Source organism: Mytilus californianus, unplaced genomic scaffold (genome assembly GCF_021869535.1).
Source record: "Mytilus californianus isolate M0D057914Y unplaced genomic scaffold, xbMytCali1.0.p SCAF_1, whole genome shotgun sequence".
NCBI lineage: Eukaryota > Metazoa > Mollusca > Bivalvia > Mytilida > Mytilidae > Mytilus > Mytilus californianus.
This window is the reverse complement of record NW_026262581.1, coordinates 64,115,886-64,140,281: the sequence shown is the minus strand read 5'-3', so window position 1 is coordinate 64,140,281 and position 24,396 is coordinate 64,115,886. Positions and strand designations below refer to the sequence as shown.

Here is a 24,396-nt window from a genome sequence, read left to right as displayed (position 1 = left end):
ATGTTAAAAAATCACATTAAATGATTTAACTATAAGTAACTCCTTTTACAAAAATGTTCTATTACCCAGAGCTCCATATAAGAATTCACAAATTGGGGTTTTTACACACCATTTTTTTATGTAATTGGGTGATAAAGTTTTTTAATTGCATTATCAATTCCAATTCACCCCTCAAGCAAATATCAAATTGGGGTTTTCACCACCAAGCTCCTTAATGTATTTGGTTTTTTCATCAACACAATATTGAATATTTAGGCATGTTATAATCACATTATATCAACCCCAGATGTGTTTCCATCTTAAATGTGTTTCTTTCTTTGTATATGTGCTTAGCTGTTTTTTATATGGTTTATTCACTGACGAGCAATTGTACGTTTAATTTGTGTCCCGTTTTAAACTTTCTGTCAGTTTTGTATTTTCTCAAAACTTATGTAAACTGCAGCTGGTGTCACTAGTTGGACAGTAACTAATTGCCTTTCTAGATCCCATATGATCACCCTACAGTTTATAGTTGGGGTAGGTGTTGCTAAGTGTTTAGATTTTTATGTAATATATGTGAAATTTAGGTGCTGTAAGAAAGTTTTGCCAGTCCTTTCACCTATTTGCCAGATCTACTTTTTAATAAAAATAAAAAGTTGTTCCCAGATTTAAGATATACCCCAAAACCTTGAGATTTATAGGGTGGTTTAATGATGGAGACCACATTCAACTTAAATTTACAAATAATTCTGCAACATCAAGTAAATAAATGACAAAGTTATACTGCACTTGCCAATAAGACAACTATCTTTAGCATCCAGAACAATTAGACCAAAACAAAGAAAGTGTCAAGCTGCATAATTTGACGTAAAAAACGGATATGTGTATTCATTCATCAACTAAAATGAAAAAAATAATATATAAACTGTTTTTGTTTAATTCAATTTACATAAATCTGGGTTAAGTTGTCCCTTATCAGAACTTTTGGTTTCCGATGCTTTCCAACTACATTTCATGTCATAATTGATTTGGCCTTTTATTTTTTCCAACTGATTTCATTTTTGACGAAACCCCATGTTTATCGTTCTATAGCAATGTTCTCGTTAAGGTATGCAAACACGCTCGTCATTCAATGGACGCTTCCTAAAATCACTAGCTGAGTCTTGTTATCATCATAACTTTCCCTCAGCTATCAAAAAGAAGCCGAAAACATGCTTCTATTCAATATTTTTATCGGACATTTACTTTCGTTTTAATTCATTGTATGTTATGATAAATCCCGAGCAATTCGAAAAAATATGACAGCATGTCACACGCTAATTGGATAAACTCCAAGAAGATCGAAATGTTTTCATAAACACGTGTACCTTTTGAGCAACGGAAAATTCCAACAGGGACCCATTACAGCTACTTGATGCAGGGCTCTATTTTAAGAACGAAAGGACATTTCCAATTATAAATATTATAAAAATAGATTTACGCGATGACTGTAATCAGATAAGGGTAAATAACGCAAACGATAGCGAATAAAAGCGTTAAGAACTCATGGTTTTGGCATATAATTGGGTTTTCCTTTGAATTAATTGGGTTATTGAACCCCGCAATGGGCAGCTTATCTGGAGCTCTGATTACCTTATGAAAAACTTTAATTTTAAGAAAATGTCAAAAGTTAGATGCAAACTACAAAGGGAGACAACCAATTATCTGAATATCCAAATGAGGGACAGAGTATATTCATTTTCAAGGTTTGAATATTTTTACAGAAAACGATAACTTAACAATTCTAAAGACAAAATTTTGGGAACTTGTTTATTGGATAAGATGTCTTTGACAATTTGTACAACAAACACAACTATTTCCCTCTCTTTATAATAATAAGAAGATGTGGAATGATTGCCAATGAAACAACTCTGAACCAGAGACCAAATGATGTAGAAAGTTAGCATCTATAAGTCACTGTACGGCCTTCATCAATGAGCAAACCCTATACCACATAACAAGCTATAAAAGGCCCCAAAATGAAAAATGTAAAACAATTCAAATGAGAAAACTAACAACCTGATAGTTTTTGGTATTAAATTTTATAATTTTAAAGCATTATGGTCCAATTGAGAATGACAAAACAAACAGAATGTATTATTATTTGTTAAATGGAAAATGGATAATTATAACATGATTATCAAAAGTAAAGATTAACTGTTATAAAAAAATAAATTAATGCAATAAATATAATATGATCAATATCAAATTAACTTAAGCTTAAATTTTGATTATTGCTGGTAAAATTTAACTACAACAGAGGAATCACATTGATCAATTAAGGTGGTTAACATAGGTGAAGGGAGTAACTCTTCTTATAACAATAAATAAATGTTACTGCACCAGAGTAAATAACACTTTTCATTTCATTTCTGTTTCACTTGAATGCTTAATGAGCACTGATGAAACTGACTATAACAAACACATTATTAATTTACAGAGCTATCCCCTTAATCTCATAATATTGTCAGTTGATAAGGATATACAGTAATAATGCACAGATTCAATTCTGCATTGATAGTACCTGATTCATTACACTTATGTCAATTTAAAAATATTTTTGAAAACCCTGATTAAGGACTTCACATTTAAAACTAGCACCATATGTTTTAAGACAGCAGTTCCTGATCATTTACAAGGATTAAATTCTAAGTCCTCTAAGTTTTGTCATTAATGGTCTGATCAGCAGAGGTTGTTTTATCTTTGGCTTATCTTCTTTGACGTCTTTCTTCAGTTCAATTGTGGCAAACTTCTTGGCAAAAATATCAGGGTATGTCTTTTCAAACTGAAATTAAATTACAAGGTGGAGTGAAATTTATTACCTTGATATCTGTTTTCATGTTTATTTTGGTGAATTCCCTTTTGATTAATTTAAATTGAACATATATACTATATCTTAAAATTCTTCAGTATCTTTCAATTCTTGCTAAATTAAGAAAATAATTTTAAAAAATGCACCCCTGGTTGTAGTAAGCATACCCCCATTTGTAATTCAAAGTATCAAAAAAAAGTAAAATAACAAAAATATCAAACTCCAAGGATATTCAAAACGGAAAGCCCTTTATCAAATGGCAAAATCAAAAGATCAAACACTAACGAATGGAAAACAACTGTCATATGCCTTGTCATGACTTGGTACAGATAACTGGGTATCTGAGAGATCTCAAAAGTGCTAACACTTGACAATACAGCACTGCAAAGCTGCAGAGTATATAAAGTCATTCTGTTTCATACTTTCAGAGAAAAGTTTGATGAAAAATATAAGTTCAGTCAACATATTGAAAAATTCAAAAAGTACATGTATTGATCTGAAAACAGCTTACACTTTACAACTCATAACTGCCAAGCTGCTGATGAAATATTAACAACATGATTAAGTTATTCTGTTCAGTTATACCTGAGAAATGTGCAATCAAATTTTTTTAGATAATTAATATCATATTGAAAAATTTTAGGTATCCCCAAGCAGGAAGTATGTGTTTGACAGACCATAATAGTGCTCATATATTACAACTCATCACTATCAAGAACAACTATGAAGACATTCTGTTCAGTTATTCCTGAGAAAAATGTGCCAGAAATAATAATTGGAGGAACAGACGGAGGAACTCTAAGAGTTGGGGTACAAAATAATAATAATAAAAAATAATTGAAGATTGTTGACCTTTAATTTGATCATTTACAGAATTATGTACTGTTGTACATTGAAAAAAATTTAGGCTTTCCAAAATCAATATTTATTCTTTAATAAAAAGATTCATTCATGATCACACGTGCTTCCCGTGACACTATCACGACAATGCATAAAAAAACAAACCAAAAGCTTGATATAAGTCGTAATTTCAGTTGTAGCATATAAATATAATTATAAGAATTGAATGCTGCTTTTTCACAATTTCATAGGGTTGTAAAAGCGTTGATCTGTTTATATTACAATCTTCTTTGTACCTCTTATAATTTCATTAATTAACTGAGATTAAATATACTAGAAGGAGAATTTAGTGTTCGAAAACTTATTTAGCCCCAATTTATATTCATGTGCCAGTTCAAACCCAGGACCCTTATCAGTGGTTGTTTTTAGTTATATATTAACATAATATCTATGATTCTTTAAGACATTTGGAGTTGATGGCACAGATATTCTAGGTTAGGGTCAATTTAGAGCTTGATAATTGTATAGATACTTGTCTTATGTTAAAGACCATATTCATGTACTGATTGACCTCTGGGTTGTTATATTTGTGACATTGGGTCTGTCTCATTGACCTAAACCCAGATCTCCTCTTAATCCTAAAAATCTCTGCCATTAGTATAAGTATTTCACTGATGAACAGATCCCAAAATATCAATGGTTAAAACCATTAGACATAAATCAACTAAATGTAACAACAGCAGCACATTGACAGAGAGCGGAAGCAAGATCTTTAGTTATTGCCATTGCAATAAAACATGCTATTCTTTTTTCAGTCTTGTCTTACATGGCAGATGAAAATTGACCTATTAAGATTACTGTAAATTCAGAAATTATTGCTAGGTTTTTATTAATGCGAATAATGCAACTGGGTGAGTATCACAATAATAAGAACTTCCATTCTGATATCTGATGCATATATATGTATGCAGATTTTTCTGAAATCGAAACAATTAATCACATATTAATGTAATTCCTGAATTTACAGTACTTGGCTTTGATAATTGACTTATTACTTGACTTTGATATTTTACTTACTAAGCTTACTTGGCTTTGATAATTGACTTATTAGGTGAACTAAGTTTTGATAATTGACTTATTAATTGAACTTGGCTTTGATAATTGACTTATTAGGTGAACTAAGTTTTGATAATTGACTTATTAATTGAAATTGGCTTTGATAATTGACTTTAATAGTAAGTGAACTTGGCTTTGATAATTGACTTAGTAAGTGAACATGGCTTTGAAAATTGACTTATTACTTGACTTTGATATTTAACTCATTGTGGAGCCTGCGACTTTTGTTGCAAAAGCAAGACATAGTGATCCTACATTCCGTCGGCGGCAGCATCCACAAATATTCCCTCTGTGGTTAAAGTTTTTGAAATTTAAATAACTTTCTTAAACTATCCTGGATTTCTACCAAACTTGGACAGAAGCTTGTTTATGATCATAAGATAGTGTCCAGAGGTAAATTTTGTTAAAAAAAAAATCTGTTGTTTTTCCGTTTTCTACTTATAAATGGACTTAGTTTTTCTGCCATTTAACATTACATTCACTCTGTGGTTAAAGTTTTTAAAATTTTAATAACTTTCTTAAACTATCCTGGATTTCTACCAAACTTGGACAGAAGCTTGTTTATGATCAAAAGCTAGTATCTAGAAGGAAATTTTGTAAAAATATATTTCCTGTTTTTCCGTATATTACTTATAAATCGACTTAGTTTTTCTTTCAGTTAACATTACATACAGTCTGTAGTATAAAGTTTTTAAAACATTTTTACCAAACTTGGACAGAAGCTTCTTACAATCAAAAGATAGTATTCTATAGGAAAATTTTTAATAATTTTTTCCCCATTTTTGTTGAGCCTGTAACTAGCAGCAAAAGTAGGCAAGACACTGGGTTCCGTGGAACCCTTACAAATTTTTTTATACTTGGCTTTAATAATTGACTTATTAATATAACTTGGCTTTGATAATTGACTTATTAAGTTTACTTAACTTTCAGGACAAACACATAGAGATCCCAATCATCTTCCTGTCTTATTATAATCTCACCATTCTAAACTATAGTGCTTTAAAAATACTTACTGAATCTTCTTTTTTTTTAAATGTATTTGAAATACAGTATACTTTTCAAGAAACATGTATTTATATTAATAATATATTCTATCTTTTGATTGAAAGTTTTTTTTCACCTTTTTCAGTCTTTGCTTCCTCCTGGCAGCAGACATTGTTCTGTCATTGATAATTTCCTCTAATAATTCTTCTAAAGCCTTCTGGGAACTGCTCATTCTTTGTACTTCATAATCTTCTTTGCTCACCTGTTTGCAATAATTGAATGACGAAAATACGTCACGTGAGTACACAATCTGAAAATTAAGTGACTACAGTTGAAGGAAGCAAAGAAGCTGTGAAAACATGCATGCCACTTAAAGCAAGTCTCTTACTTATTCAGGTCCTCAAAAAAAAAATCAAGAAAAACAACATATTTTAATAAATACCATCCAATCAAAACTTTAAAAGTTTACATCCAAAGAGCAGCTCTATATACTAAAATACTGAACATCATATTTCCAAGAAATTTCTATTTGAAAAATACATGATAATCACCCCAACACACATCAATCCAATCAGTTAAAAATTGTTATATCAGAATGTTTTTTTCTTCTACCAACTGATTTCCATACAAAAAACTAGTTCTGCTGCTGGTAAATAAACTAGAGGCTCTAAAGAGCCTGTGTCGCTCACCTTGGTATATGTGCATATTAAACAAAGGACAAAGATGGATTCATGACAAAATTGTGTTTTGGTGATGGTGATGTGTTTGTAGATCTTACTTTACTGAATATTCTTGCTGCTTACAATTATCTCTATCTATAATGAACTTGGCCCAGTAGTTACAGTGGAAAATATTTTGTAAAAATTTACAAAAATTTACAAAATTTATGAAAAAATTGTAAAAAATTGACTATAAAGGGCAATAACTCCTTAAGGGGTCAATTGACCATTTTGGTCATGTTGACTTATTTGTAGATCTTACTTTGCTGTCGTTATTGCTGTTTACAGTTTATCTCTATCTATAATAATATTCAAGATAATAACCAAAAGCTGCAAAATTTTCTTAAAATTACCAATTCAGGGGCAGCAACCCAACAACGTGTTGCCTGATTGGTCTGAAAATTTCAGGGCAGATAGATCTTGACCTGATAATCAGTTTTACCCTATGTCAGATTTACTCTAAATGCTTTGGTTTCAGAGATATAAGCCAAAATCTACATTTTACCCCTATGTTCTATTTTTAGCCATGTCGGCCATCTTGGTTCACGGGCGGGGTCATTGGACACATTTTTAAAACTATATACCCTAATGATGATTGTGTAAAAGTTTGGTTAAATTTGTCTTAGTAGTTTCAGAGGAGAAGATTTTTGTAAGAGATTACAAAAATTTACGAAAAATGGTTAAAAATTGACTATAAAGGGCAATAACTCCTTAAGGGGTCAACTGACCATTTTGGTCAAGTTGACTTAATTGTAGATCTTACTTTGCTGAACATTATTGCTGTTTACAGTTTATCTCTATCTATAATAATATTCAAGATAATAACCAAAAACGACAAAATTTCATTAAAATTACCAATTCAGGGGGCAGCAACCAAACAACGATTTGCCTGATTGGTCTGAAAATTTCAGGGCAGATAGATCTTGACCTGATAAACAATTTTACCACATGTCAGATTTGCTCTAAATGCTTTGGTTTCAGAGATATGAGCCAAAAACTGCATTTTACCCTATGTACTATTTTTTAGCCATGTCGGCCATCTTGGTTCACGGGCGGGGTCATCGGACACATTTTTAAAACTATATACCCTAATGATGATTGTGGACAAGTTTGGTTAAATTTGTCTTAGTAGTTTCAGAGGAGAAGATTTTTGTAAAAGATTACAAAAATTTATGAAAAATGGTTAAAAATTGATTATAAAGGGCAATAACTCCTTAAGGGGTCAACTGACCATTTTGGTCATGTTGACTTAATTGTAGATCTTACTCTGCTGAACATTATTGCTGTTTACAGTTTATCTCTATCTATAATAATATTCAAGATAATAACCAAAAACGGCAAAATTTCCTTAAAATTACCAATTCAGGGGCAGCAACCCAACAACGGGTTGTCAGATTCATCTGAAAATTTCAGGGCAGATAGATCTTGACCTGATAAACAATTTTACCCCATGTCAGATTTGCTCTAAATGCTTTGGTTTCAGAGATATAAGCCAAAATCTACATTTTACCCCTATGTTCTATTTTTAGCCATGGCGGCCATCTTGGTTGGTTGACCGGATCACCGGACACATTTTTTAAACTAGATACCCCAATGATGATTGTGTTTAAGTTTGGGTGCATTTGGCCCAGTAGTTTCAGAGGAGAAGATTTTTGTAAAAGTTTACGGACGACGGACGACGGACGACGGACAACGGACGCAAAGTGATGAGAAAAGCTCACTTGACCTTTCAAGTCAGGTGAGCTAAAAATAGGTCGGAAGGTAAATTAAAAAAAATAATTGCTCAAAAATCTTTACCATTGCACAGGATAAAATAATTGATGAAAATGCACCGAGTAACTAAAAGCAATGCAAAATAGAAAAACATAAACAACAAGTGGCATAATAAACCCAATATAATATTAAATCAAGTGAAAATTTGGCACTACAAACAGATGCTCCCCCGAACCCCAAATTAATTCATAGCTTTGACCCTTTGACTCGAAAATCCATAGGCTTCTTCCCTTCCCCTACATATTTCATCAGTATAAGTTCATCTAATCAAGCAAGAGAAACTCCAGATACCATCGAGAAACTATTGTTAATTTTTCCTTCTATTTTTAGTAACAGTGACCTTATATGAAAAATGAATACGGACTTTAAACCCAATTCAAATCAATGAAGTTTAAAATATGTCAGAGTGACTACTTTTTTAATACAGGAGATTGATTAATCCTAAGTTACTTAGTAAGTTTGCATCTAGTTGTGAAATAGAAGGTCACTTGTAAGAATAAACCAAAATTCAAACTTAATTGAAATCAATGAAATGAAATAAATGTGGGTCAGACTGACCTACTTTTTATGGTTGGTCGGCTGTCATACATTCCTACTTTTAATGGGAGGCAATCACACTGCCATACTTTTAATGGTACACTGTCATAATTACCATGGTGCATCCTTACAGGTTACAATCAACCATTAAATATTATGGGCGCAGCCATTTTATGAAGATAACATGGTATTCAGAATTAAGAGTATGGCTAATCCTGATTGGTCGATATGTGCACCCGTTATTTTTTATTATTAGAGACTTCTTGCACTCTGCATTATACCAAAGGCAAAATAATATATTTTCCTTAGCCCTAACGAATCTGAGATGTCTTTTCTATGCTAGGATGAGACACATGTTTTTAAGTCCAGAATTGATAGGCAAGGGAGATAAGTACAATTTACGTTAAGAAAAGCCACGGGAACCTATATGTTTTGGACCAAAAAATACTGTCCGACTAATTTTTCTTTAATTGTAGGAAGGTTTCGTTAAAAAAATCAACTTTTTAAAGTCTGTATCTCGAAAAAGGCTATCATTGTTGCCTATGGGGAAATTAATTGTTTTTTGCAATCTACACAAAGTTACATGTATATAACTTAAGGTCAACTTGTATTGGAATGATCAGATTTCAACCAAAGTCAATGCGCATATAATATATGTCAATGAACCTATTTTTTAGGAAGCTGCAATACTTCCTAGGATGCAATTTATATGATTGCAGGTCTAAAAACTGATATGTGATCTAAAATTGAATAAATTTTCAAAAGCTTAATCAAAGCACTGAACCATGAAATATAAGTCATGTGACTTTCATCTTATGGCACATAGTTGTGACTGCACACCAAATTATATTGCTGTCTTGAGTATCATTCTATGAGAAAATGTTGGTGTTTTACCTATGTACATTGCAGGTACTTCCATAATCCCCCATTATTTGAAGCAAACTAAAAATGCTAAGCAAACCAAAATTGACTGATTCTTAAACCAGCAAGTCAGTTTATTGTCTTTTCAAATCGTATAACGATCTCTACAAGAAGTTCTACAGAATTTTTTATAAACTGATTATTGACAAGAATAGAGAGTTTGACTTTTCACCAATATAAGAGACTTGCTTTAAATTTCACCCAGAATCAGATAAATAATATGTTTCTTATACTTTACAAATGACTTTTAAACTATTGAACACACATTATAATTCAGAGATAATCTTGTTAATTTAAGGCTTGTCAAATAATAAAAGCACCACAAATTAGATAAATTAATAATTAGACAAAATATTTTCTAATGTTATCAAAAACATTTGTAGTTCTATTTATATATCTCATTCTGGATTTTTTCGTGGCATGCTCAAATGATAAATTCATAACAATTTTCTGAAATTCCTAAAAAAAATAACAACTGAAAATAAAATAAAAATATTCATTTACTAAGTGAACATTTCATTGTCTATTTGCAGTGAATAAACAAGCTTAAGCAGAAAAAAACATTGCCAAAACTAAGATCATCTGAGCATGCTTAGAAAAGAAGCGAAATTGCAAAATTGTGAACCTTTAAACATGCTTCTAGCAAAAAGCAAAACAAATTTAAGGAAAAAATAACATACAGGAAAAAAGAAGAATACTATGCTAATCATGCAAGGCTATACAAATTTCAACACTAAGACTAACAAAGTAGATTAATATATAAGCATTTTACAATATATATAAACAATATTTATTATTGTATAGTAACATAACCCAGTCTATTGCTATTAGACACAAGCATATTTTCATCATATATTGCAATACTGTTTTAAAATCATGACATCATATCAAGTACTTAACTTTATGCCATTCAAAGGTAAAAATTATGCTACTTACCTCATTGTTACATTTCAGTGTGAATCTTATAGAAGTTTAATACAGAAACTAGTAGCCTTATTAAGTTAAGAAAAATACCAGTGACATAAGCCTCAGACAAATTTTAGAAAAGAAATCTACACTAAGTGGTTGTGTGCAATCCTTTTTTAACTTTCCTAAAAACAATTATGTAAAAACATGCAACGTAAATTTTCCTGACATTTATGGCATCCTGTTTTAATAACAGATCTGACTCAGTACGGTAAAATTAATATTTACTTTGATACACTTCAAACTTACTTTACATAATGACTTTTTTCGTAAAAAGAAAATTTATAAAATATGAATCTTCGAAAAAGAACATTTCTTTCCCATGCTTCTCCTTCAACATAGTGAGGTTCAAGGGTTTTTGTTTGTTGTGTATTTAACTATTCAAAGCTTGCATTTTTTTTCAAGCCATGAAAAATTGAACTATATATTGAACTTTATTACATCTTTTCCTGTCACATAATGGGTATTATCTAGTAAATTCTGCAGTCAGAGAAAAAATAAAGTATCATTTTTCATGTTTTTCATTAATGAAAAATTTAATTAAAACTAAAATTAAAGAAATTCCCTGTGAATTATACAAAAGGAAAATTTACATGTACCTAAATTGGACAAAAACAGAATTTTTATGTACATTGGACAAAAGTAGAATTCAAATGTACATTGGACAAAAGGAGAATATATATGTAAATTGCACAAAAGGAGAATGTATATGTAAATTGACAAAAGGAGAAATCTGAATTTATGTGTACATTTGAGAAATCTGAATTTATGTGTACATTTGAGAAATCTGAATTTATGTGTACATTGGAGAAATTCAAAATCTGTCTGAAGCACTATGGTATTTTGAAAATTCTGAGAAAAAATATCAAGGAAATTTAATTCAACAGACATAATTCATGCAGTAAATTTGAGAGATGCTTTGAACTATCTTATTCACAAGACTTTATTTTTATCTAATACCAAGTGTATAGAAAGCATTATATAAAGTACATTGGTGTATTGACCGTGCTATATAACATTTGCAGATTATATGAGCTAGACATGTTGATAACAAATGAAGGCCTTACCTGTGTTTTTGTCATATTAGCTAATTTTTCTTCCACTGCTGATTTTAAATCTTTTGGCACTAACATAATGTCTACACCATGGTCTATCAAGAATGAGACAATTCTCATCACCAACAAGTCTTCCATGTCAGCCTCGTCCTGACAACTCAAAATTGATCGGTAAAATGTTTCTAGTAACTACAAGTACAATTAAAGGAATATGTAATGAATTGATTTTTAATTTCAAAATACTGTTAAATCATTTTCACAAGAAAAATAACCAAAATACAAATCATCACAAATATATAAACCTGGGAAATTCTCTTATATGAATGCAACAAAAAAGTCAGTAAATCGCAATAAAAATCGCTCTTTTGAATTGCTTAACATTTCATGATGCCTGAGACTTTTACAGCTCACTTAATGGTATGAGTTTTGCTCATTGTTAAAGGCAGTACAGTAGTCTGTTGTTGTAAACATCCTCATCCTTAGGTATCTGAAGGACACTTGTCACATTGGTATTCATACCACATTTCCTTTTCTATATTACTGTATAGAAAACATGAACTAAAAATCTAAACACTGTAATTATCTGATTAAGTTGTAAGATGATGATGATGGATGGCTGTTAATCGTCCAGCAGCAAATTTGTAAGAACAAGACATCTTAAAAGCATACAGCTTGCCAATTCAAAATGTAAAATCTAGAATTTAATTCATCATTTTTATTATATTCAACACATATCAGGCAGTCGCATTACTTATATAAGAAATCAATTTTTTCATAATTTTAGAAATTACAATTTTTAAATATTTGAAATAATCTCCCCTTCCTTTTTTTTTAAACAATCTTTAATCATTTTTATAATCCATGTACAGAAGGGCAAACAATTTATTTGTGAACTCCATAAAATTTGAAAAAAAGGTTTTTGACCAGTCCTTCCTATAGTTTATCATTAACAGTAAATTTACCAAGGTTCTTGTATTCTGTTCACTGTCTAACTGTAGTTTTGTATTATTAAACATCTTGTTCATCAGCTTCAGTAGTAGATGTAATTTTCTTCTATTTGGTGGCGGTACCAACAAGAAAACTAACTGTAAGGATTTTTTTATTCTCTCTATGATGTTCTCTACTTGACCTGAAAATTAAACTATAGTATACTAATTCTATCTATACATAAACAAAACTTCATTTCCCATATAAAGGATAAACCTTAAAAATATGTCTAACACAAGTTTGTAAACTCTACATATATAAGGTCTATTTTTTTGCTTTATAATATACGATCAACTACAAAATATCTTTTGAAAATTTAATTTATTTTTTGTGTGTGAAAATATGTCTAACAAAAGTTTGTAAACTTTACATAAGGCCTATTTTTTGTTTTATAATATATGATCAACTACAAAATATCTTTTGAAAATTCAATTTATTTCTTAACCAATTTATAAAAGATGTCAAGCTGAAAATGAAGCCTTGTAAAAATTCTAACTGTATTGATTTCAGCAACGTCTCTACCGGTATATGCTTTATTTTCATTTCCTAATTTCTTATATATATTTACTACAGATATCTGACTAAATTTTTCTGTAATAATCATGACAGTACAGTATATACCTGCATCACTACAAAATCGTCTGAGATTTGTTTTAGATTCACCATGCATCAAATCAGACAAACTCAAACTACGTCCAGTTAAAGATTCTCTGCTTGCCATCCGATTTAATTTGTCTGTACAACTGTTCAATGAACATTGACTTTGTAAATCTGACTGACTATTCCGACACTTATTGAGAGCTCCTTGACTGGGTCTTCTATCTAATGTCTGACTACCCACATTATCTAGAGACCGCCGACTTTTTGTTCTACCCAATGTTTGAGTATATGCCTGATGATTTAAACCATGCTGACATTCTTCATCCTCAAAAGACAATGCTCTCAGCATATGTAAAGCCTGACTTGAAATAGATCGGTTCAATAATTTACGTGATGCTCCATCAATGACTGGCTTGTAACCATCAGGAAACAGTGAATGATAGGCCGGTGGACTGATATATTCAGGTGCTGGACGATTAACCTCGGACTGACTAGATGAGTCACTGTAACTCCTTCTTGCAGGAAGATAATGCTTATTTTTTGTATATTGGTTTGTTTTATTACTTTCAGGCCTATTATTACAGTGTGCTGGATTGTTTTCTGAACAGCTTTGCCTTCTATTTTTATCTATAGCATTTCTACATGGCTCAGATTTTTTCTTGCGCATAGATCTCACATGTGCAAAGTTTATATCATAAGAATCATAACAATGTTCTGAATTTGATACATAACGTGGAACCTGCTGTGAAGTTTTAAAATGAGTTTCTATTGGTGTTCTTGACAATTCTTCTGGTCCATTGGTATACCCATATTCAGTCTGAACATCACCTTTATTCAAGTAAACTCTAGTTACTGTTCTATTTTCTGGTCCAAATGCTGTTTCATATTTTGCAGCTACTGGTACACTGAGGCTGGATGTACTTTTTCTTCGCTTTTCTTCAAAAACATGATCAGGATAAATGGGTGATAGCTCTAGTACAGATGTACTTGATACTCTAGGTAAACTATTACCAGACTTGACATCAGGAGTACTTCCAACACTTGTTAAATTCATTAATAGATTTTCAACAGATTCAAATGAAGATATACTTCTATGTGTAGGTGAATACATCTCATCAGGAATGTCTGATTCATTATCACAGTCTTCTTGTATTAATCCTTCTGCAGTGACTGAAATTATAGAAAATATACACTTTACCATCAAAATTAAAATAACGCTTATTTTTATGTGTCCAAAGTGCATTTCTGGATCTACCTTCATCAGGCAAGCTCAAAGCCATAAAATTGAAAGTTGATTGGAAAAAATAGAACCACACTAATTATAAGCTATACGATCAAATGATGAAATAACTTGATGACCAAAATGAATGCTCTTAAAACTTAAATTGCAGTAATTTAGTGTTTGCTGAAATTTTTCCTAAGCCATTGTACAAAATAGATACAGTTATGTTTAGATTGGGATATATAGAAAAATAGACCTCTTGTACTCCCATCCCTCCAAACATTTATTCATATTATCATTATTGAACAAAAATTTTAAAAAAAATACATATCTAGCATTTTTTAAGAAGCATGCGGTATAAATAAACAAAATACTGCCTTGGATGAGGATGGCTATTGTTCTACAAAAAAATCTCTCTTCTTTAATAGGTAATTCATAATACTGTAAATTCAGAAATTATTGCGTGCATTTATTATTGCGATTTTGTTATTTTAGACTAAAATGTAATTTTAATTTTTGGGATATTGAGAAAAATCCTGTTTAATTCATATAATAGATTTCAAAATGCGATTTTAAATTATTGCGATTATAAGCCTGTCGCATTTTTCGCAATAATAAGAACATCGCAATAATTTCTGAATTTACAGTATCAACATCATCCAAGATCAGTATGTTTACAGTTTTAGCATCAAATCCTAGATAAAAACTTCTATCTTACCAAATACATTGAGTATTACTTCATACATCTCGTAAGTCAACAGTGGTTCTGAAAGTCCACAGAAATAATCTCTAACAACACGAAATACATCTTTCTCAAATCCTGGGTAACTTGGTAAGTTATCATCTACTTTCTCAGGCCCTGAAACATATATGTAAGAGTTACTAACTCGTAATTCAAAGTATCTGAAAACAAATAGTGGGGGGTGTTATAAAAATATGATTTCTCGGATAACATAACTTTAAACCACAAAATTGAAAAATTAGTGTAAAAACATCTAACTAAATATTTTGCAAAAATAACATGTACCGTATAAAAAAGATAATTTTTTGGCTCAAAACCAAGAGAAAACATAGATGATTTAAGGTTATCCATGTTGACTAAAGGTCAAGTTTCAGACATGTCCCAATTGGTAAGAATACTGTTCTTTTTTCTGTTTTATGACCTGTCAGAAAAATGTACATATTGTATGAACTAAAAGGACATCTTTAAATCTATGAGCATGATGAGTGTCAAATCCCTCTGATGTAGACAGACAGTAAAGCAGAGGTTTCTGGCTAATTGTGCATTAAATATTTAACAAACAAAAATGATTTGCATATAATATACATTTAGAATTCAATAGATTCATGATCGTCGACATTGTTTTGACAAGAATCTAAACCGGAAGTTGATGTTGAAAAATGTATGTGATGTGTAGATCAATATTTTTGTTGACTGATAACTATTTTCAAAATTAAACGAATTTCATCCTAAAATATAATAATTCTGTTCAAACTAATTTATAAATATGTAATAGTCACAGATTTTTAAAAAATTTTACAAGTATTTGAAAAGCGTGAATATTTCCACGTGTTGAACATCATGTACATATCAATTGAAACAAAGAAGTAAATTTTGTTTGAGAATTTGAAATGAAATGATATAATATTTCATAACTGTTGCTACTATGCATAAAATAGATCGTAGAACAGTGTAGATATAAAATTTTACTGTTAAAAATAATTTCACTGGTCTTCAAAAGTTTTATTTCGTCATATTATATTTAGACACAAAAAATTACATGCATCCTGGACTCATCAAAATCTATTGGGACTCACCATTTCTAAAAGTGATGAGTCCCAGGAAAAATTCCTAGTGAGAACCCTGATTTTCCAGAATCCATGAATATTTACTTAATGGAAAATAAGATACCATATAAACTATTGATAAAGATTGTGCAACACACAAAAATAGAGTCAATACATTGTAATCATTGTTTATAATGATATACTTACAGTGAGCTAGACATTTCATTGCAGACAAGGCCCAATGTGGAAGCTGATCTACAATTTAAACAACAAAATTACAGACATGGTCATATAAATAAAAGAATTTCTTCCTAGGTTTTGCTTCACTGGATGTGCACCCTTTGAAATTTGGCAATAAACAAAGGGATGATAATTATTTGTAAAATAAACAAGAGTGCACACGCTTAAATGTCTCGCCTTCTTTACTTATCATTGATATTATGTTGATAGTCCTAAATATAAAGCTTTATTACAACTGTCACATAAACTTAACATTAACCAAGTAAACTAAACATTGACCAATGAACCATGAAAATGAGGTCAAGGTCAGATGAACCATGCTAGGCAGGCATGTACAGCTAACAATTCTTCCATACAACAAATATAGTTGACCTATAGTTTAAGAAAAACAGACCAAAACACAAAAACTTAACACTGAGCAATGAACCTTAAAAATGAGGTCAAGGTCAAATAAAACCTGCGTGACTGACATATAGATCATAAAATATTTCCATACACCAAATATAGTTGAACTATTGCATATAGTATCAGAAAAAAAGACCAAAACTCAAAAACTAAACTTTGACCACTGAACCATGAAAATGAGGTCAAGGTCAGGTGACACCTGCCAGCTAGACATGTACACCTTACAATCATTCCATACACCAAATATAATAGACCTATTGCATACAGTATAAGAAAAAACAGACCAAAACACAAAAACTTAACTATAACCACTGAACCATGAAAATGAGGTCAAAGTCAGATAACACCTGCCAGTTGGACATGTACACCTTAAAGTCCTTCCATACACCGAATATACTAGACCTATTGCTTATAGTATCTGAGATATGGACTTGACCACGAAAACTTAACCTTGTTCACTGATCCATGAAATGAGGTCGAGGTCAAGTGAAAACTGTCTGATGGGCATGAGGACCTTGCAAGGTATGCACATACCAAATATAGTTATCCTATTACTTATGATAAGAGAGAATTTACCATTACAAAAAATCTTAACTTTTTTTTCAAGTAGTCACTGAACCATGAAAATGAGGTCAAGGACATTGGACTTGTGACTGATGGAAACTTCGTAACATGAGGCATCCATATACAAAGTATGAAACATCCAGATCTTCCACCTTCTAAAATATAAAGCTTTTAAGAAATTAGCTAACGCCGCCAGATCACTATCCCTATGTCGAGCTTTCTGTGACAAAAGTCGCAGGCTCGACAAAAAAAATCTCATACAAATGACATAGTTAGAATGACTATATTTTCTAATATCTATTTTCTGAAATTTGTTACGTGGCTCACAAACCAATCTGTCCATCCACCTATTGTAATTATATATTTCAAAATTAATGAAGCATTCTTAGCATTGTGAGTCTGAATTCTATATCTGCACACTTCAATGACATTCTGACAATGTAAAGTACAGGCTTACATTACTTTAAAGAAAAACTTGTATGGCTATAAAACCCCATGAACTGCATGAGAGCTAATTTATCCTGTTGTAAATTCTTAATGAAATGTGAAATTTCATTTCCTGCATCATATTGAGGTCATTAATACAATACTTGTTTAAAATTGCAGCATATAAATGATATCCTGGAACATAAAATTAGTAAATATACATAAATGTAGAAAATATGTACTGTGTGTATATGTAATTGTAAAAAATCTCACCTTTAGGTTCAATATTAGTGACAATTCCACTTTTGTTGATGTATAAACAGTTGTGCATCACATGTTTGCCATTGACAAAATTACTGTCTAAAATTTCTGACATTTCTTCTATCCCCAGAACTTCCTGTAACCTGTAAAGTTATAGATAAAGTTTAGAAGTAAGGGCTATTGCAGGGGAAAATGTACGAGAGGGTTGGACATCACATGATGTTTTTCTGTGGGTAACACGGTCGAAAGCAAATACAATTCTGTTACAAATGAAAAAAAACAATTATGGGTGATGGATATAATAAAAAAAAGTTCACTTCCTTTTTTTTCACGGGACAGATGTAAATGAAATTAGAGGTAACAGGGTATCTTCTAATAGTTACACAAGGAAAGTGATATTGAAATATAAAAGAAACTATCAATGTTTTTGAACATTCACACCCATCTCTGTTTTTTATGAATTGTAGAAATTTCAGGATAAACTCACAGAAAATCAAAACTGATGTTTGAAGTGAAACATAGTCAATTGTGGAAATCAAGGGGGACAAACCATAATGTTCATTTTCATAACACCAAAAAATTACTGGTATTAAAAGGTGACCATGACAATTTTAATTTTAGTTGTTCCTCTTCTGGCCATTCTATATGCAATTCCTATATCCTTGCAACCTAATGGAAATCTAAAATAATACCCAAGATTTGATAAACTGTTGACACAGAGGTGTGTCTCGCTTGTTAACAGAAAATTCAGGAAAAAGACAATCTGATGGATATCAACATTGATAATTAATTTGAAGTCGCTGGACCATGACCTAGGGGGTCAGGGCCTCTATAAACCTTATAGAAAACATTGTTAATCTATCACAAATAGTTCCTATCAAACTAACTTGAGCAGAAAACTTAACATTGAAAATTGCTCATGAATTCAAAGTCACTGGACCATGTCCTGAGGAGCAGGACCTTGAAATAGTGGACAAACTGATATATAAAATAAGGAGATGTGGTATAATTGCCAATGAGACAACTATCCACCAAAGTTCAAATGAAGTAGATGTAAGCAATTATAGGAATGTACTTGTAGTATTAAATGCAACTTTATAGAAATTATCATTGATCTATCACAAGTAGTTCCTATCATACTGACTTAGCAGAAAACTTAACATTAAAAACTGTTTATCACAGAGATATGTCTCGCCTTTTTGTAATATTGATAATACAAATGTTGAAATTAAAATAGAAATACTTTAACATGTAAGTTATGCAAATATTCAAAGTCGATGAACCATGACTGAAGGTACATGCCTAACAATCTCCATGGAATGAGATGTGCCAATGCTAATACAACTGCATACCAAATACCATTGACTTATTATAAGTCGTTCCCTTTAAACAAACCTAAACACAAACATTAACTTGTAAACTATGTAAAAGTTTCTAAGTCAATGAACCATGATCAGGGGTGGGGCTATATAATCTCCATGGAAATGATACTTGCAAATGCCAATAAATTTGCATACCAAATATCATTGATTTAACATTAGCAGTTCATCTTAAACTGATCTAATCACAAACTAATACATGTAAACTAAGCAAAAGCTTCAAAGTAAATAGACCATGACTGAGGGGGTGGGGCCAAACATTCTCCATGGAAATGAAATGTGCTAATGTTTATACAACTGAACACCAATTAACATTGGCCTACCACTAATGGTTCCCCTTGAACTGACCTAATCACAAACTAATACATGCTAACTTAGCAAACTTTTCAAAGTCTATAGACCATGACTAAGGGGGCGGAGCCAAATAATCTCCATGGAAATGAGATATGCCAATGCTTATACAACTGCATACCAAATATCATTGACCTACCACTAGTGGTTCCCCATAAATTGACCTAATCACAAACTAATACATGTAAACTATGAAAAGTTTCAAAGTCAATAGACTTTGACTGAGGGGGTGGGGCCAAATAATCTCCATGGTAATGAGATGTGCCAATGCTAATACAACTGCAAATCAAATATCATTGACCTTCCACTAGTGGTTCACCATGAACTAGACCTTATCACAAACTAATACATTGTTGACGCTGCCGCCGGAAACAGCATACCTATGTCTCGCTTTTTGACTCCGTCAAGGCGAGACAAAAATTGCTAATCAATTCAAAATCATTTGACCATGACATTATATGTCACATAGGGGGCACTGCATCGTAATAGTCATCAAACTTATATATGTACTGATAGTAATGCAACATTACAAGAAATATCATTGATCTACCACAACCAGTTCCTATCAAACGAGACAAAAACTGTTTACATGTACATCATGTACATGGTCTACTGAATTCTTTGTTCTATTAATAGGAATGATAAGACATGTAATTATTGAATTCTGTGAATGTTAGACTACCTGTCAAGAGTCATATTTTTCCATGCATCTTCAACATCAGCAGCATTCAGTTGTTTGGCTACAAGATGGCATTCTGGTAGTACTTTAATTGGTGACATCTGTGCTGGTTTTTCATGATCAAGGTCCAGGGTTATTGGACCTTGGTCTTTATTGATCAAATCATGCCTGTTTGTGAGTGGTGTGCGAGCATGAACATTTTGTCGATGTGGTGATGCATGCACAAATCTACAAAACCAGATTCTAACATTAAAACATGCAAAGTCTTAAAAATAAAAGAAAACATATAATCATAACATTCTCAAGATATTTACCCATATCTTTTCATTTTCTCACATCAATTTCATTTGCTGAGCAGCATTAATTAAATATTTTTCACTATTAAAATGGTAGACTGCTTGGAAATAAAATCTGAAGTTAAAACTGTTATATGTATTTCTCAAACTACTCTAAAACACAAGAATACACATGTACAGAGAAGGGAATAATACATGTACATGGTTAATCTTATAATGCAAAATTTTATAACACAACTTATGAAATTTTATGAATTATTTGGCCAATGCTAATCATCGCTCCAAAACTATTTCATGAAAAATAAACTTCTTTTTATATTAACTCAGGACTTTTGCAAAAAAAAAACCTGGTAAACAACATAAGTCTGTTAACCTAAAGAGTCTGTTATTGTCGCAAACATCTGCTCTGTTGTGTTTTCCTCCTCTTATATCTTCAACAACTCTGGCTCTGTGTAGTTTCTGCAGTAACTGTATGGTCTGTGATCTAAAAACAACCCGTTCACAGATATATAATATATAATTATCCTATTCAATAACATGATTAACATGATTAATGCAATGTTGATTTTCATGATACTTATATACAGACATTATGTATTTAATTATGTAATTATTTGCTTATTTATTTCCCGAAGTAAGACAAGGATGGAACCCATTATATTCTGGTTGCCAGTTGGGATTCTATGAAATCGCTTTTATAACCCCAAAAAAGATGTTTGATATAAACATCTTAATTGCCCCTAGTCTACACAAATTGTTAAATTTAAATTAAGAAGAATTTGCCAGATTTATTGTTGATAACAAATTCCTTCTTGGACTCAATTTTAAGATGTTACACAGACAAGAACTGACAAAATTCCTGATTTTAAACTCAATTTGGATCCAGGATGTGCTCTTTGATTTCCTTCATCAGTGGAATAACAAAAGTTTCAGAAGAATGCACATTAACCCAAATGATTCAATGTTAGTATTTCAAACAACAAAACTAGATATGTCCAGGTGATACAAATGACCCTTCCTCTAAATTGATAAACCTACCATTTCTATCAATTCATAATTTCATATGAAGGGACCAATTTAATGCATTTTATAAATTAAAACAAACTTAACACATTAAATGTGAATCAAAAGTTAAGGAAAGAATTTATGCTTAAAATCTGTCACCATGGTGATAGATCAACCGGGTGGATGCATATGAGGCTCTGGATAAGCTTCATGAATAGAGAATAATGAACAAAAAGTGTAGAATAAAGGACAAAAAAATAAAGCATAGAGAAAAAGAAGGTAAAAAAATTAACAATAGAGAATAGTGAGGTGCTTAAATAAAAAGGATAGAGAATAATGGTGTAAAAAAAATAAAGACATGAAGGACCCCCAACCAGAGTGTTAAAGAGTAATACTATGAACTGTCACTAGACCATCTGTGACATAATACATAACACCATGATCATGATGATGTTTTGACAGTTCTTTGATCTGAAGTGTGCCATTTATAGTCAAATTACCTAGATTGGCTGGTAACAATCTGTTAATTGATTGTCCTATTACACTATAGGTACAAGACCAATTATCTGACACACATATTTAATTACCATAACAAGCAAATTCACAGTTCAGGTGTAAATACTCACCTGGTTACATCTGCCCCAAAATTTTTATTAGATTTTAGATAATCATGTAGCCAATCAACTGCCTCAGAAGATGAAAAGCAATTATCATAGGTCTTCATATATCTTCTGTGTCTTCCCAGAGGCATCCCATTTCTAAAGGTCAAAATTACTTCATTCCACTAAAAAGAAACATTAAGTGTTTAAATTACAAAAGAATATTACATTTAATTTGAACATAATGGGCACTTAAGTTTTTAAAATACATATTCAAAAAACAGGTTCTACAACTAACATGATTCAGGTAATTTACCTTTAAGGAAAAAATTCTTAAAATTAAACATGTTAAATAAAATGAAATAACTAAGATTTCTACCAAATGCAAATTCAAATAAAAAAATGGAATATATATGCAATAAACACAAACACCTGCTAAATATAGTTCCATTGTAGTGATGAAAACCAAGGTTGGTAAAATAAATAAGACAAAATTAAGAACCCCCCCCCCAAAAAAAACCTATGAAAATTAATGATTATACAAAAATATTTAAACTCTCAGGAGTGTAATCTAGGGTATGGAAAAGGATCCCAGTTTCTCCACCTGTAGTAGTAGACTTCCCTGCAAGGGGAACCTGCCTGGCTGTGTGTGGGCTTGTATAAACGAACATTGCAGTCAAATCTAGCCTGAATGACATCAAATATATCTGCCAGTGAAGGCAGTGGCACACTCTTATCACTTAAAAAAACCCAAACTCTTGCATTTTAACAATATTCTAAAGGGTCTCTAGTTTATGCAAGTCAAAGCAGTTATTTTTGTATGAAATCAATACATGTAGTTCAAGTGAAGCGATTCCATAAAGGAATTAAGGTCTGTTAGTAAGTCTACATGTATTTAGCTATAATGTACATGGATCTGTAATCTGTATAATAAGTACTGCCAGCCAAGACACACCTCCAAAATCTGGAGGGTGATATCCACCACCACATGCGAATTCATACAAATCATCAAAATGTTTTTTCACACTATTAAAAGTTCTATATCAACCATAATATCGTTGATAATTAAAATAAATATAAACAAGTTGTCAATTTCTAAAAACGTATCACCAGGGTCGTTTAAAATCTAAAACTAAATCATTTTATAATGATATAGAGACTGTCATATGCTGAGTCACGCCCACCCGTATCAATATTATAGTTTTCTTCTCCTTTTCTGTTGTTTTCTATTATTATAGCTCAGTAGTCTATAACTGGTTGTACGGAGTATATGAATCATGTATGTCCTTCAAAGGGGGTCTGATCCCAGACCCATTTATTGTTTTGTCAGATTACTGTATCCCGCTTATCATTGTAATAATAGCGCGTGTCCCGATCGACTTCGTTTCCCATTTTCATGCACAAAAATTTGACATCAACGTGTCACACTTACAAAAAATTAGCCAGTCCAGCGTCACAGTGTAAATTACAAATGACCGGAAATGTAATGGCTAATGCAAATATAAAACCAGCTACATGACAGTATTACATTCAAATCATAAAACAGGAAATAGAAGAATGGAAGAAAACTATATTAAAGCTTTATCATCATGAGTTTATAGTGGTGCTAAATCTAATGACATTTATGCAACAAAAAATTACACAGGACACCAATCCCCCCCTTTTTTCAAGTGTGATTTTAAATTATAGTCGTAAACTTACTAATTTCGTTGCTCTGTAAGGTCCTGTGTATGGAACTGATCTATCGGTAGGACTACTTCTTGAATCCATGTTACTGTGCGATCGTTCATAGTATCATCGCGTAAAATAAATAGAACAAGCACCTGTCAACAACAACATTTTAAAATCGCCAC

The 24,396-nt window shown here is 31.4% G+C and overlaps 1 protein-coding gene across 2 annotated transcripts; it reads right to left on the bottom strand.

Moving 5' to 3' along the window:
• Nucleotides 1-619: 619 nt before the first annotated feature.
• On the bottom strand, nt 620-24,388 carry LOC127706051 (DEP domain-containing protein 1B-like). Of its 2 annotated transcripts, none has more exons than XM_052210463.1 (12): nt 24,245-24,388; nt 22,571-22,728; nt 21,313-21,423; nt 20,647-20,871; nt 18,247-18,377; nt 16,546-16,593; nt 15,269-15,409; nt 13,350-14,498; nt 12,704-12,870; nt 11,754-11,930; nt 5,907-6,080; nt 620-2,803 (listed from the first exon to the last, which is right to left on the bottom strand). In XM_052210463.1, exons 1-12 carry the CDS (start codon nt 24,311-24,313, stop codon nt 2,660-2,662), a joined length of 2,694 nt encoding a protein of 897 aa, XP_052066423.1. In that variant the 5' UTR covers nt 24,314-24,388; the 3' UTR covers nt 620-2,659. The 2 variants fall into 2 exon arrangements, with proteins under 2 accessions (XP_052066423.1, XP_052066431.1); XM_052210471.1 differs by having other exon boundaries at nt 5,907-6,032.
• Between the last annotated feature and the right edge of the window lie 8 nt (nt 24,389-24,396).

What these genes read in the sequence shown, in the direction of transcription:
- LOC127706051 (XM_052210463.1), bottom strand. Translation starts at nt 24,313, where the DNA reads ATGGATTCAAGAAGTAGTCCTACCGATAGATCAGTTCCATACACAGGA. An exon ending in AAAAATATGACTCTTGACAG is followed by an intron (nt 18,378 to 20,646) that starts GTAGTCTAACAT and finishes ATAACTTTACAG; the next exon opens with GTTACAGGAAGTTCTGGGGA. An exon ending in CTAATATGACAAAAACACAG is followed by an intron (nt 6,081 to 11,753) that starts GTAAGGCCTTCA and finishes CTTAATTTTCAG; the next exon opens with ATTGTGTACTCACGTGACGT.